At 37.0% G+C, this 14,086-nt stretch overlaps 1 protein-coding gene across 4 annotated transcripts in view; it reads right to left on the reverse strand.

The window, feature by feature from the left end:
* Positions 1-14,086, reverse strand: part of RASAL2 (RAS protein activator like 2) — a 376,611-nt gene that overhangs the window by 184,189 nt on the left and 178,336 nt on the right. For all 4 annotated transcript variants that reach the window (XM_003824773.6, XM_034941343.3, XM_034941338.3 and 1 more), the window contains exon 2: positions 7,507-7,634. In XM_003824773.6, the coding sequence (XP_003824821.5) occupies positions 7,507-7,634 (128 nt within the window). The remainder of the gene's footprint in view (positions 1-7,506; positions 7,635-14,086) is intronic.

Here is a 14,086-nt window from a genome sequence, read left to right on the forward strand (position 1 = left end):
GTAAATTTATCCCTTCATTATTCCTCACCTGGTCTACTGCAGCAATCTTGTAACTCATCTATTTGCTTCTAATCCCTTTCACTTCATTTTCCATATAATCAGCAGAGTTACTTCTCTAAGAAGCAAATCTGATGATGTCATTACCTGGCTAAATACCCTTTCCCTGGTCCAGATCATTTCCCGAATAAAATCCAAATTCCTCATCATAGCTTTCAAGGTTCTTCATTACCTAGTTCTTGCTAGCTATCACTTTTCCTCTTGCAAACTATGTTCCATGAACTCTGAATATTTTGCAGTTTGCCAAAGAGACATATGTTTCTTGACTTTGTATCATTATATACACTCAGAATGTCCTTCCCTTCTTTTTCTCCTCATGAGCCCTTATTTGTCCCTTAAGATACAGTCCAAGCATAAATTTCTCTGTAAAACACTTTTTTGGCATTCTCCACTCCATACTATAATCCATCCTAGGCCATATCTCAGTTAATCTCTTATGGTTATATTACAATTAAAAAATAAACTTGGCTGGGTGTGGTGGCTCACACCTATAATCCCAGCACTTTGGGAGGCTGAGGCAGGTGGATCACGAGGTCAGGAGATCGAGACCATCCTGGCTAACACGACGAAACCCTGTCTCTACTAAAAATACAAAAAAATTAGCCGGGCGTGGTGGCGGGCGCCTGTAGTCCCAGCTACTTGGGAGGCTGAGGCAGGAGAATGGCGTGAACCCAGGAGGCGGAGCTTGCAGTGAGCCGAGATCACGCCACCGCACTTCAGCCTGGGTGACATAGGAAGACTCCATCTCAAAAACAAAAAACAAACAAAAAAATAAATAAAAATAAACTTACTGAAGCCAAATTTATATAACATAAAATTTACTATTTTAAAGTGAATAATTCATCAGCATTTAGTACGTCCACAACGTTGTGCAACTACCACTGCTGTCTAATTCCAAATGGCTTTAACTTTATTTTACTTCTCAACAAAACTGCATCTTTGTGACCACAATACTACAAATAATGATAGGTGCTCAATAAATAAAGATGGAATCATGTATTCAACTGTGGAAAAGCACCGCATCAATTATTTTTCTCTTCTTTTTATTAGTTTTAGAAAAATAAAGAATTAAGTTACATGTTCTGGGTAGATATATCATGGAAAGAAAGGACAGAAGATATTTTCTATTCAACTTATATTAAGGAAATAGACATTCAGAAATAAAAGTTTTTAATTTGGCTTTTGCAACATTCATTCAACAAATATTTATTGAGAGTTTCCTATGTTTCATCAGGAACTGTTCTAAGAACTGGTGGATACATCCTTGAAGAAAACAGACAAAATCTTTGCTCAAAAGCTTATATTCCAGTAGGAGATGAGAGGCAGTAAACATAATAAATAAATTATGTAGCATTTTAGCAGGTGGCAAATGCTATAAAAAATATATTAGAGCCAGGTAATTAGGTCAGAAGTTCTGGATACAGATGTGGGGAGCAGTAGTGATTTAAAATAGGTTAGTCAGGGTTGGCCTTACTAAGTATGTGGTATGTAAGCAAACAGATGAAGGAGGTAAGAAAATGAGCCATGTAAATATAAGAGGGAAGAATGTTCCATGCGAAGAAAAAGCCAAGACCACGGCCTTAGGGAGGAACATGCCTGATGTACTCATGAAATAACGATGAAGACAGTATGTCTGGAAAGTAGCTCATTGGGGAAGCTTTTGGCCTTTGAAACTTGGAAGGATGGAGTTGTCATTAATGGAGATAACTTACCTATGGTAAGTCATGAAGTGAAGATTAGGGCTGAAGCGTGGGGCATGTTGAAAATGACTCTTACATATCCAAGTGGAGATGTGTAATGCACAGATGGATATATGAGTCTAGAGAAGAGAGATGGCCTGGTGCAGTGGCTCATGCCTGTAATCCCAGCACTTTGGGAGGCTGAGGTGGGAGGATCACTTGAGCCCAAGAGTTACAGACCAGTTTGGGCAACATAGTGAGACTCCATCTTTTGAAGAGAGAGAGAACAGTGATATGTAGTTTTAAGATATAAAATAAGGAATCATCAGCATTAGAGGACATTTATAGTCTCAAGACTATAAATGAGATGAGATCCCTAAGGAAATAAGGTCCCATGGCGCTTCCATGTTAAGATTTGAAGAGAAGAAGAGAAATCTGTAAAGATGACTCAAAAGAAACTTCCAGAGAGGCAGGAAAGAAAAAGAACACAGTGTCATGGAAGCCAAATAGGAAAAGTGACCTTAGGAGAAGAAATGAGTGATCAACTCTACTAAATGCCATTAACAGATTAAGATGAGAACTGAGAACTGACCACTGAATTTAACAATGGGAAGGTCACTAGTGAGCTTAACAAGCACAATTCTGGCAGTGATGTGGGTAAGAGTCTGGCTTAAATAGATTTAAAGGAGAACAGGAATTAAAGACAATGAGCATAGAAGTTTTGAGAATTTTTGTTATAAAGGAGAGAAGAGAAAGGGGTGGTATCTGGAGGTACAAGTGAGGTTAATATAGGCTTTATTTTTTTCAGATGAGAAAAAAAGCTGGGCTCAGTGGCTCACACCTGTAATCCCAGCACTTTGGGAGGCCAAGGCGGGTGGATCACCTGAGGTCAGGAGTTCGAGTCCAGCCTGGCCAACATGGTGAAACCCCATCTCTAGATGGGGTTTGTGCATGGTGCATGCCTGTAATTCCAGCTGGGCGTGGTGGTGCATGCCTGTAATTCCAGCTACTCAGGAGGCTAAGGCAGGAGAATCGCTTGAACCCAGGAGGCGGAGATTGCAGTGAGCTGAGATTGCACCATTGCACTCCAGCCTGGGCGACAGAGTGAAAGTCTGTCTCAAAAAAAAAAAAAAAAAGAGAGAGAGAAAGAATACCATGCTGATGGGAATGATCTGATAGAAAGCAAAAAACTAAAATGTTTTTCAAAAATGGTAGGGGAGAATTGCTAGTGATATATCCTTGAACAGGCAAGAAATAATGGAATGAACACAAGCAGAAGGGCTGACCACAGTGGACAGCTCAATCACAGTTTAAAAAGTAAAATCAGGGTAAAAGGAAACAGTTGCTGTTAGGCAGATACAGTAATGGAGTGTGCAGAAGTTCTCTTGTGAATTTTCCAATTTTCTCAGTGAAGTAATAAGCAAAGTAATCAGCTCTAGGTGGGAATAATAAAGAGATTGGCAGTTTGAGGAAACAGGAGAAGGTATGAAAAACATCTTCTTAGAAATTATTCTGGACTGTGTTACTCAAAGTGTAGTTCAAGCTCCTGTGCTATCTGCAAATTGTGACTAGTCCACAATAAACAAAATAGTACAGAAACCGAGAAGCAGCATGCTTGGTGTGATCAGTGGGTTTGTACAGCCTAGTTTCCATGAATATATACAATTTTTATCCTTCTATTCCTTCTTTTCCTATGTTATGATTATGCTGAACATACTTAACTGAATTGTGATTTAATGTCTGTTAAACCCAATAAAAATTTGGTCTTATATATTTTTTAAATTTTTAATTATTATTTCAAAAGGTTTTTGGGGGAATGGGTGGTGTTTGGTTACATGGATAAGTTTTTTAGTGGTGATTTCTGAGATTTTGGTTCACTCATTACCTGAGCAGTGTGCATGGTACCCAATATGCAGTCTTTTATCCCTCACTTCTCTCCCACCCTTTCCCCTGAGTCCCCAAGGTCCATTGTTATCATTCTTATTCCTTTGCATCCTCATAGCTCAGCTCCCACTTATGAGTGAGGACATACTCCATTCCTGAGTTACTTCATAGAATAATGGTCTCCAGTTTCTTCCAGTTTGCTTCAAATGCTATTATTTCATTCCTTTTTATGGCTGAGTAGTATCCCACAGTATATACATACACCATATTTTCTTTATCCACCCCTTGATTGATGGGCATTTGGGCTGGTTCCGTATTTTTGCAATTGCGAATTGTGCTGCTGTAAACATGTGTGCTGTAAACATGTATATCCTTGTTATATAACGACTTATTTTCCTCTGGGTAGATAGCCAGGAGTAGGATTATATTTTCACTTTTTTTTTTCATTTTTTTCTTAACAATCCACTTTATTGTATTTTATTGATCACAACAAGGTGGGTGGAGAGGAAACTGCTACTTTACCACAGATAGAATGTGAAGCACTAGTCCAGGAGAGTGGGACAGTAACTGAAGTGGGAAAATGTTTTGTGATTGCCAAGCAGCATTATGGGCTGATATGAGGTTTGCAGCCATTTGTTTAACACCAGGCAGCATGGTATGTGTAATTTTCTCCAGATACATTAAGCTGCATAGATACTGGGCAGACTAGATAAAGAGTAAGATTCACTTCAGCTATCCCTTTGCCAAGTGTGTATGATGAAGCAAGGGAAGGGCAAGGAAACAGTATGCAAAGGGGTGATGAGAATGACTGACCATGGAACTCAGGGGAGACAGAGGACATCAGAGGCTTTATAAAAGCCAGAAAAGGTGACAGGATCAATGGGTCCTAGGTCTCAGAAGGGTTGAAGGATTGCTGAAATAAGAAATGAGCTAGAAAGATAGAAGGTATTAGTCAAAGAGTAATATGCACACAATTGTGAATATGAAGGAGTTGTAGCAATAAGGTGGGATCCTTACAGAGGAAAAAGTTCAAGGAACTGACAGCTAGTGTGTTACAAAAGAAAAATCTCTCTATGGATATCAGAATCATAAAAAATTAAAACTGGAGTAGTCTTGGAGATAATAATGGCCCAGGGGATAGAATCAACAAAAAACGACGAGGAAGGTTAGAAGATGACTACAGGCCAGGCATGGTGGCCCACGCCTATAATCCCAGCACTTTGGGAGGCTGAGGCGGGTGGATCACCTGAGGTCAGGAGTTCGAGACCAGCCTGGCCAACATTGTGAAACCACATCTCTACTAAAAATACAAAAAATTAGCTGGGCATGGTGACAGATGCCTGTAATCCCAGCTACTCGGGAGGCTGAGGCAGGAGAATCACTTGAACTCAGGAGGCGGAGGTTGCAGTGAGCCGAGATGGCACCATTGCACTCCAGCTTGAGAAACAAGAGAGAGACTCCGTCTCAAAAAAAAAAAAAAAAAAAAGAAGATAACTATAATGTGAGACTCAAAGTTTGGACATTTTAGGGAAAACAGGGGAGAATAGACAGCAGCCATGAAAGAGGAAGACACCTATCACAGACATTATGGTATGAGGAAAAACAGCCATCCACTGACAAAACTTTATGGAAGATAGTGTCCTCAGGGAAGATCTCAGTTCTTGTAAGATTAAGAAGTTAAGGGACCCCTTCAGAGAAAAGGTGGAAGAAACAGCTGGTTTTGCTGATGATGAACCTGGAATTGCAGTGGACACAGTGAAAGGGTTTCAAGAGGCGGGGAAGGACAAGTGGAAGACAGTGTCAGAAAAGAGAATACACAGAGCCATAGGGAGAGTACATACAGCGTGGTGGATGAGGGTTACCCAGGTGTTTAGGGTTACTCATGATGACTGGTATAAAAAGGGATAAAGGACATAAGATGTTGTTTTAGAAAATTATTTATCATGGACAGTTATATTATGAGACAAAAGGTGGCCCAAGCGCAGGTAACTCAATTGACTAATTTGCACCTTGGTTCTGGAAAAGGCATGCTTCTTGACTTTCTGCTATCTATACTTAAAGCTATTTCATCTCTTACAGTACTAAATTGAATAAAATGTAGGTAAGGGCAAAAAGATGGCAAATGATTTGTTTATATTACTCCTTACTAATAGCTCTGAGAAAAGACTGCTGACAGTACATTTGGTTAAAATGAAGATTTTGAATAGTTTGGATAATTAGAAATGTTCTATACTAATATTCACTTTACCAATTTTTATTATCTACTTAATATAAACACAGCAACATACACAACTTGTTCTAGAAAAGTCTGGCCTTTATTCAGTTATTTTAATAAAATTAAATTTAAGAATATTAAAATGCTGGAAAAGGGTTACAGGTAGGGAGATGATAACAAAAGTAAAAGATATTTTCAATGGCAAGAGAAAAAGAATGAGCAAGTTCTTCGTGGAGGCATATTAACAAGCCTCTTGAAAGTAGCAATGCCTATTAAAATACAAGAAGAAACTGGAATTGTTTTATTGGTATTATCTTTACCACATTAAAAAATGCTGAGAAAGAGAAGGGATAGGTAAGAGAAGGAACAGGGAAGGAAGGAAGAGCAAGAGAAGAGAAAGGGGAGGTAGGGATCCACAGAGGAGAATTAAGAAATGTGTTTCCTGTTCTTTGCTTCTTTTGAACTCACCTTTCTGGAAGGTGACTTACTGAATGGATATTCTACCTACATCTTTCTAGTTATTTATATAGTTTTGGCAATTAATCTTTCTCCTTCATTGAATCATATCTTCTCCTTCCCTTTCATTATTTCTCTTCTTTGTCAATATTATATCCACTTATTTTTTTATATGGTGGAAATTGGGAATTATGATGATTTTACAGAGTAGTTTTATCATACCAAATCAGAATATCAATTACCTGATTAATCACCAATAAGCAAATAAATGAGATGGCTGTGGAAGGATTTGTAAACTGTAACAGTTTGAGGAATAAAATAGTAATAGCATGTGATAAGTTTAAGAGTTTTTTAATTTAGAAGAACAGAAAGTACACCTAGAACTAGACACCTGTCCTGGTTACATTCTGTCTACCTAGCCAGATCTATTCTACTCTCTGCCCTTCTTGACCTTGTTACATGTTTCAGGAAGCTGACCTCTACAGAATACATCAAAAAGCAATCTTTTTCTGCCTTCGAGTTAGATTTGGCCAGTAGGTGACACTGGCAAGAAATCAGAAGGCAGAAGAAAAGAGTTGGAGTGTTTATTCTGTCTTACTTCCTCCCTGCTGGCCATTTTTGTTTGGTATAGAGACTGTGTTCTTTTGTGCATAACCACAGCAACTGTCAAGCAGCTCTCTCATGCAGCTACAGTTCTCTAGGTTCCAGAAACATCGCTTTCTTCCCTTGCCTTGGAAGCCCAGGGTGATAACTGCTTTCTGCGACTGCTAGCTTGTGGGTGCTTCCTCATCCTTAGTTAGGTCCTTTATGCTGCCCACACATCTGCAAATAGTCCCTCCAATAAACCTCTTTCAATTAATCCAATTAATGACATTTGTTTTTGCTAGGAAGTACTGATGTAATTCCCAATGGCCCCTCGAGACCATTTTCAGGGCCAGGCCTATATAATCCAACCCCTTCCCATTCCAAACTCCTCAGTTTAACTCAGTATCTCTTCCATTGTTTCTTAGTGAAAATCCAGCCCTATCTTGTGAAACCCACTCCTTCATGAAGATAACATATTTTTATGACATTAGCAGCCTTTTAGACTTACCTATGTCTTCATCAAGCCTTTATTTTTATAATCCAACTTTTCAAAATGCAAACAAAAACTAGGTAATTTCAGGAATTTACTCAGAAAAGGAAACTAACTTTCCTGAATAATATCCATCTCACCTCCTTCTCCTTGTTGAGCAATACCAACTGGCTGTCTGTGAGGATGCAATACTTCCGCTCCCACGTTGTTGTCTCGGTGTAGGGTGACTGACCACAAGACAGACGGTGGGTGGGTGGTCCTTTCACATCTGCATGAGAAAAGGGAAAAACAAAAGTGACAAATCATTATCTTGCTTAGTAAACCAGTATTTCAAATGTAAAATTCTTCCAAATCAAATAAAGAGGTGAGCCTAAACACGAATCTCAATGGTAAATTTAAAGCTTCCTCTTAAGAAAATGAAAACTATTATATACAGAATAAGGAAAAAATAGCCCTACGACCTTCAGAGAAGAGGGCTGAAACACTCTGGGAAGAACTGTTAGTGCAAACTTTACATAGTAATTACCACTGTATATAAACTATAATAATGAGAGGTTGCTTCAGAGCTTAACCAGTATCGTTTAAAATACAGAAGCAGAGTGACTCAGACACCTTCCCTAGTCTTTAGGAGAAAGATGATGTTACATGTACACTTTGAGAACACTGTTAACCCAGAACTCTGAGAGTAAATTTATCAGCAGACTAGGCCTTCCAAATGGCTTTACACTCACAGGAATTGACAATGTTTAAACAACAGCGTCGTATTACCACTAGAGGCCGGCAAGATCTTAAAAACATGGAAAATAATTTTCTTAGAAAATATCTAAATATATTACCATGATGTTTCTTAAAGGTGGAGGTACCCGATATTAAAGCAAAATGTCTCAGCAATTCCCAACTGTCTCATTTCCTTATAAAATACCAAGTGGTTACTAACATCTCTGTCATTTTCAATTTTTTTGATATAAAATGTTTACTCATTTGGGCTGCTGGAACTGGGCACATATTTTAATTTATAAGTACACATTAGATCCAGTAAATAAAGCTTTTATGACAGTTTGATATATATTAAAACTTCTTCAGGCATGAGGAACTAATTCTTCTCAGGAATATACTATAGAGACTACTTAACATGCATTATCATTACTTAGTTATTATGCTAAAGTAAAAACTCAAATTGAAAAGATTAGAAAACCAACACCCATGAGGGCAGGGGAGTTGTAAATCATAAAAAAGCACATTATATCTATTATATGAGTATTTTTCATTATCACTGCTTTCTGTAGAATTTTTGTCTTTTGTCACAGGATGATAGGTATATTACTGGCACTGGCTTGACTTCAAGGAAAGGCAAATAATTTCCTAGGTGTCTTATATTATAATTAACCAAATATGCATAATTATAGCTGGAGTTCTGTAGAACGTTAGCAACAAGTCAGTTGCTATATGTCTCTCTTCATAGAACTATGTAGGTCTCTGTTTATAAATCCCTTTATGTGTTCAATATTGTCTTCATTGTTTCTTCTGGTTTAACTTCCTGTCCTCTCTAAGGCTATCTAAACTGCGCTGCATGTTTGGGGGTTTATCAACTCCCCCCAAAGATAATTCAAGGTCCAAGAACCAACAGTGTTATTAGGGCTTGGTTAGACATGTTACTAATTCTTAGAAGTTCACTGTTTTGTCTTTTCTTCCCTTATTTTCTGTTTGTATCTCCTCCGCACTATGCACAGCATTACATGCTACATCTGTAGCATCTCCAATCTACACCAACCCCCTCTCCCCTACCCTCAACCCTCCCCTTGTAGTCTAAGCATCTTAAATTATTTTATGTTAGAACTGCATCTTCAGTTCTTCCAAAGTTTTCTTTTGACTTCAAAATCTCAAAATTATCACAAAAAAGCTCTAATGAAACTGACTCTTAATCCTTTTGTACATATATAGGATATTCTTGCCTACATTTAAAAGCCATGTTAAAACCAATTTTCTTCACATGATTTGGACAAAAATATGGGTTACAATTTTACCACACGCAGGCCTATTTTTAGAGTCAAATACCAAGACGACTTCAACAGAAAGAGATGCATCTACTTTATGTAGAAATATGAATAGTTTTGTGGTCTAAACAATTAGAAACTTTGACAAAATTAGACAATTTATGGTCATTCAAATAACTAGCTTTATTATATAAGTTAGCCATAGGAGACCTAAACTGCGTACTGTAAGCTTTACTGTAAATTAACTTTAGCAAGAAAACACTGATAAACCCTGTCCATAAAAATTTTAATACAGGATATTGATTAATAGCACAACCCAGGTTTCCTGACAAAATATAAATCTGTATCAACACTGAATTTAAGAAAATCTAAATTCTCTTTTCTGTGAGATCCTAATAAATTCTCTTAAAGCCTCACTGTCTAATATTCTCCCTTTGTCCAACCTAATCCTTTTCCTAATTTCTTCATGGTATTGTGAAAACAAGACAATGTCTCAAAAAAACATTCTGGAACCCTGAACCATCCCCCTCTAGTGCTAAAGATAAGAAGAAATAGAGAACAATGAAATAGGGAGCAATGCTTCTATATTAAAAAAAAAATTATGTCTGTCTAAACAGAGGGATTTATTAGCCATCCTATATATTTTACAGCTTCTTTTTCTAATGCCCATTTTTGGTCATTTTATAAGAATGTATACCAAGGGGGGAAAAAAAACAAGAAAAAAAGTGATAGTTTCTGTTCTTTTTAGCACTTCTCTATTATCTAAAAGGCATTTTAAGTAATAAAATTATACTTTTTAAAATAACCTATATTTAACTTATATAGGTTATGTTATATCATGTTCTCATTTCCAGGGCTAAATGAAGGTTTAAAAGCAAGTAAGCAAGGCCTGTATACTGAGACTATACGCGTTACCAGGACAAGCTCAGATTTTTGTCCCATTTCACCTTGCCAATCCTATCTTATTTTTTGCTCTAGTGACTTACTTTTAATTTCTGACTTCCAATTATTTTTAGTATCTAAAATTCACTAGAGAAAAGAATAACTAACTTAGAATCACACAGAAGAATCTTAATAGCAAAACTGAAAACAATTTTGGATTTGCTCTGTCCATTCCTATGAGGATACTAAGGACAATGAATGCTGGCCTCATTACAAAAATTAAATAATTTTAGAAACATTAAAAATAATCAAAGGTAAGTCAATGGATCTCTTTGTAAATACTTCTTTAAAACTGTATTATTCTGTAGACCAGCAGTTCTCCAGTTTCTTGATTGCAGGACTCCTTTAGGCTTTAAAATTACTGAGGACTTCAGTATATGGGTTATATCAATATGGGTTTATATGGGTTATATCAATATTTACCATGTTAGAAATTAAAACTGAGAAATTTAAAAAATATGAATTCATTTAACAATAACACTCCTATTGCATGTTAACATAGGTAACACATTTTTAATGAAATGTAACTGTTTTCAAAAAAAATTAAAAGAGCGACTCATATTTTTGCAAATCTCTTTAAAGTCTGGCTGAATAGAAGACAGCAAGGTTTTTATATCTGTTTCTACATTCAATCTATTGCTTTGTGTTCTTCTGGTTGATATACACAAAGAAAATCTGGACTCACAAATATGTAGTTGGAAAAGGAAAGAGTGTTTTAATAATATTTTCAAATAACTATGAATATTCTTCGTTAATACTATACCAAACCTGACAAGCAGTTGCTTTTCAAAAGTTAGTGTACAATGTGTAATCTGAAACCAAATCAATGAACTTTTCGTATTCTGTTACATCAAAAACCACTGGTCCACCTTGTCCTTTGAGTGCATCTTTCACCCCATGTATGTGAGTTTATAAACATCATGCACCGATCACTTAAAAAATATTGGTTCATTCAGATTTGCAGATATTCCAAATATTGACAGCTTTCATTATATAATATCAAAAAAGTCACATTCATCAATCTTCAGAAAAGTTTTGATCTCATCAGAAAAGACTTCAAGTACTACTGGGAAGCTGCCAAGCTCAAAGTTGCAGATGCAAATTTTCTAACATTCTAGTTTTTGCTTTTAGTCTTAAATTTTATCATTAGCAATAAATACTCTTGGTTGTTTCCCTGAAGTGATAAGTTTATGTCTTCCTTTTTTCAGAAAATGTCTGCCATATAACCAAGACTGAATAACCATAATTAGTCTTATAGTTCTACTATAAAAAATAGTTTTAAACTATCAGATCGGGGGGGTCCTGGAGATCTAGCATTCCACAGACCACAGGCTAAAAACCACTGCTTAGACAACAGAAAGTCAATGAGGTATTCTAAGAAAATCTGGCAATACTAGTTTGTAACAAGATGAAGAAAGTGGGGGAAAGACCAGAGGCCTTAACAATGTATGGGAGACTGATGTAATGGCCTGGTTTAGGGATGGTCAGGGTCTGAAACAGATGAGTTATAGTGAAAATGGTAACAAACAGACCATGTGAGCCAGATTTTGAAATAGGAATCAACAGGACAGGTAACTTTCTAGTTGTTTGTGGTGGATGAATAACACAAAAGAGATGAGAGAATAAAAGAGTCACTAATAAAAATACAAATTGATAAAAGTTAATAAAGCAGGTTATGTAACTATAATATATAACAGGAAGTCCAATATAGATGGTTTTCAAAAAAGGAAGAAAGATAACCTAAATGGGAAGCTTATTTGAAGTATTCAATGCAATCTATTATTTCCAAATAATTTCAAAACAGCATTCAAAATACTAAGTCATTTGGCCTGCCACTAAGTCTAAAAAGCAAACTTTGGGCTCCTTCGAATGCTAATATAAATTCAGTAACTGCAAATGCTAATATAAATTTAGAAACTACTTGGCAAGGAAACAACAACAATAACAATAGATCTCTCATGTGTTAACCCTTCCTTGTAATGGGAGAAAGGAGCATCATAGCGTGATATATTACTTGACAAAAATGACAAACTGAATGATATGATAGAGCTGGAAATTTCAGTATAGGAACACACACACAGACACACTCCAACTTTTTTCTTAGAGGATAAGCAACTTATCTCTTCCATACTTAGGAAAAGTGCCTCAAAAATTTTATAGCAGGAGAGTAATTAAAGGGATCTGATAGAAAGCAGAAATAGGGATAAGGGAGAAAGGACAATAAGTCTATGGCCTAAAATATGAAGAATGTGTAAGAAAAAATTGCTGTGAGAAATTTTATTTTTGTGTCTTACAGCTCCTTAGAAGTTCATCTGAGTTGCTTTTGAATCACATCATTTACTAGTCTCATGTTTTTAAAAATTCTGACATGATATGTTAAATGCAATTGGTAAAATCATGAACCTATTGGGAGGAGAAAGAAGAAACTGGTCAGGCAGGCAGCTAGGTGGGGCCTCGGTTGAATCCTTTCAAACAAAAGCCTAATTTTTCAGGCTATAGGCACAAATAAGGGAACTTAGGGAAGCTTGCCTAAGACATGCTCACAGCCACACAGATAAGACAGGTTACAGAGATGACTTGCCCAGACATGGCCACAATGGAAAATTCCATCCCCTAACACATGTGCAGTAAGGGGAACAAAGCATTATGGAGTAACTCAAGCTAAGGGCCCACATGTACACTAGCAGGACGGGGTGGAGGTACCAGAAATTCACACCTTATGTAAATGAGACGCCCAGCCCTCATCAGTTTCTTATAAAAGCCTTTGCATTGAACTGTAAAAATGGCAACCTCTTCTGGGCCCCCTCTCTGCGGCAGACAGCTTTCATTCTTTTGCTTATTAAACTTTTGCTCCAACCTCACCCTTTGTGACCATGCTCCTTAATTCTCTTGGTCATGAGACAAACAACTCTGGGTGATGTCTCACAATAACAGACACTACACTGTGTTGCATTGGTGAGACTGTAACACTATTAATATTTACTGCCTTCCAGAGAAAGCTTTATAAAGGGATTCTATAGAGAGAATCTTCCCAGTTAATACAAACTCTAATGTTTCATTCAGCCTCAGGGGCCTTTCATCTATCTTAGTGCCAACCTAAAAAAAGAAATAACAACAGCATAGTTTTGGGAAATCTATCTAAATAGGGAAGGTCTTAATACACTAAAAGAGAAACACATTCCCAACAGATAATTGGTGTAAACTGCAGAAGTCTGAACTGTTGTGGAAGGATAGATCTGTATTTTTCTGTATCTATACGTACGTTTTCATTTCCACACCACAGCTAACCTGGCTTAGAAATGGCAAATTCTTCGCAACTCTGAAATTTCAATGACCAGATCTGTTTTGGCTTTGAACCCAAAGTCAAAAAGCATTACTTCATAAAAGCTAAGAATTAAAGTGATCACTTTATTACAGAAGCAAAAACATCTGGCCAGGAATGGTGGCTCACACCTATAATCCCAGCACTTTGGGAGGCCAAGGTGGGTGGATCACTTGAACTCAGAAGTTTGAGGCTAGCCTGGTCAACACAGTGAGACCTCATCTCTACAAAAAATACAAAAATCAGCCAGGCATGGTGGTGCGTGCCTGTAGTCCCAGCTACTTGGGAAGCTGAGGTGGGAGGATTGCATTTTTTCTTTTCATCAACATGTTCACAACAGTTTTAACAGGCATTCATGTTTAATATCATATTAATAGGCCAATTAACAAGTTTTTGGTTTTTTTTTTTTTTTGAGAGGGAATCTCACTCTGTCGCCCAGGCTGGAGTGCAGTGGCGTGATCT

The sequence above is a fragment of the Pan paniscus genome, chromosome 1, assembly GCF_029289425.2.
Source record: "Pan paniscus chromosome 1, NHGRI_mPanPan1-v2.0_pri, whole genome shotgun sequence".
Lineage (NCBI taxonomy): Eukaryota > Metazoa > Chordata > Mammalia > Primates > Hominidae > Pan > Pan paniscus.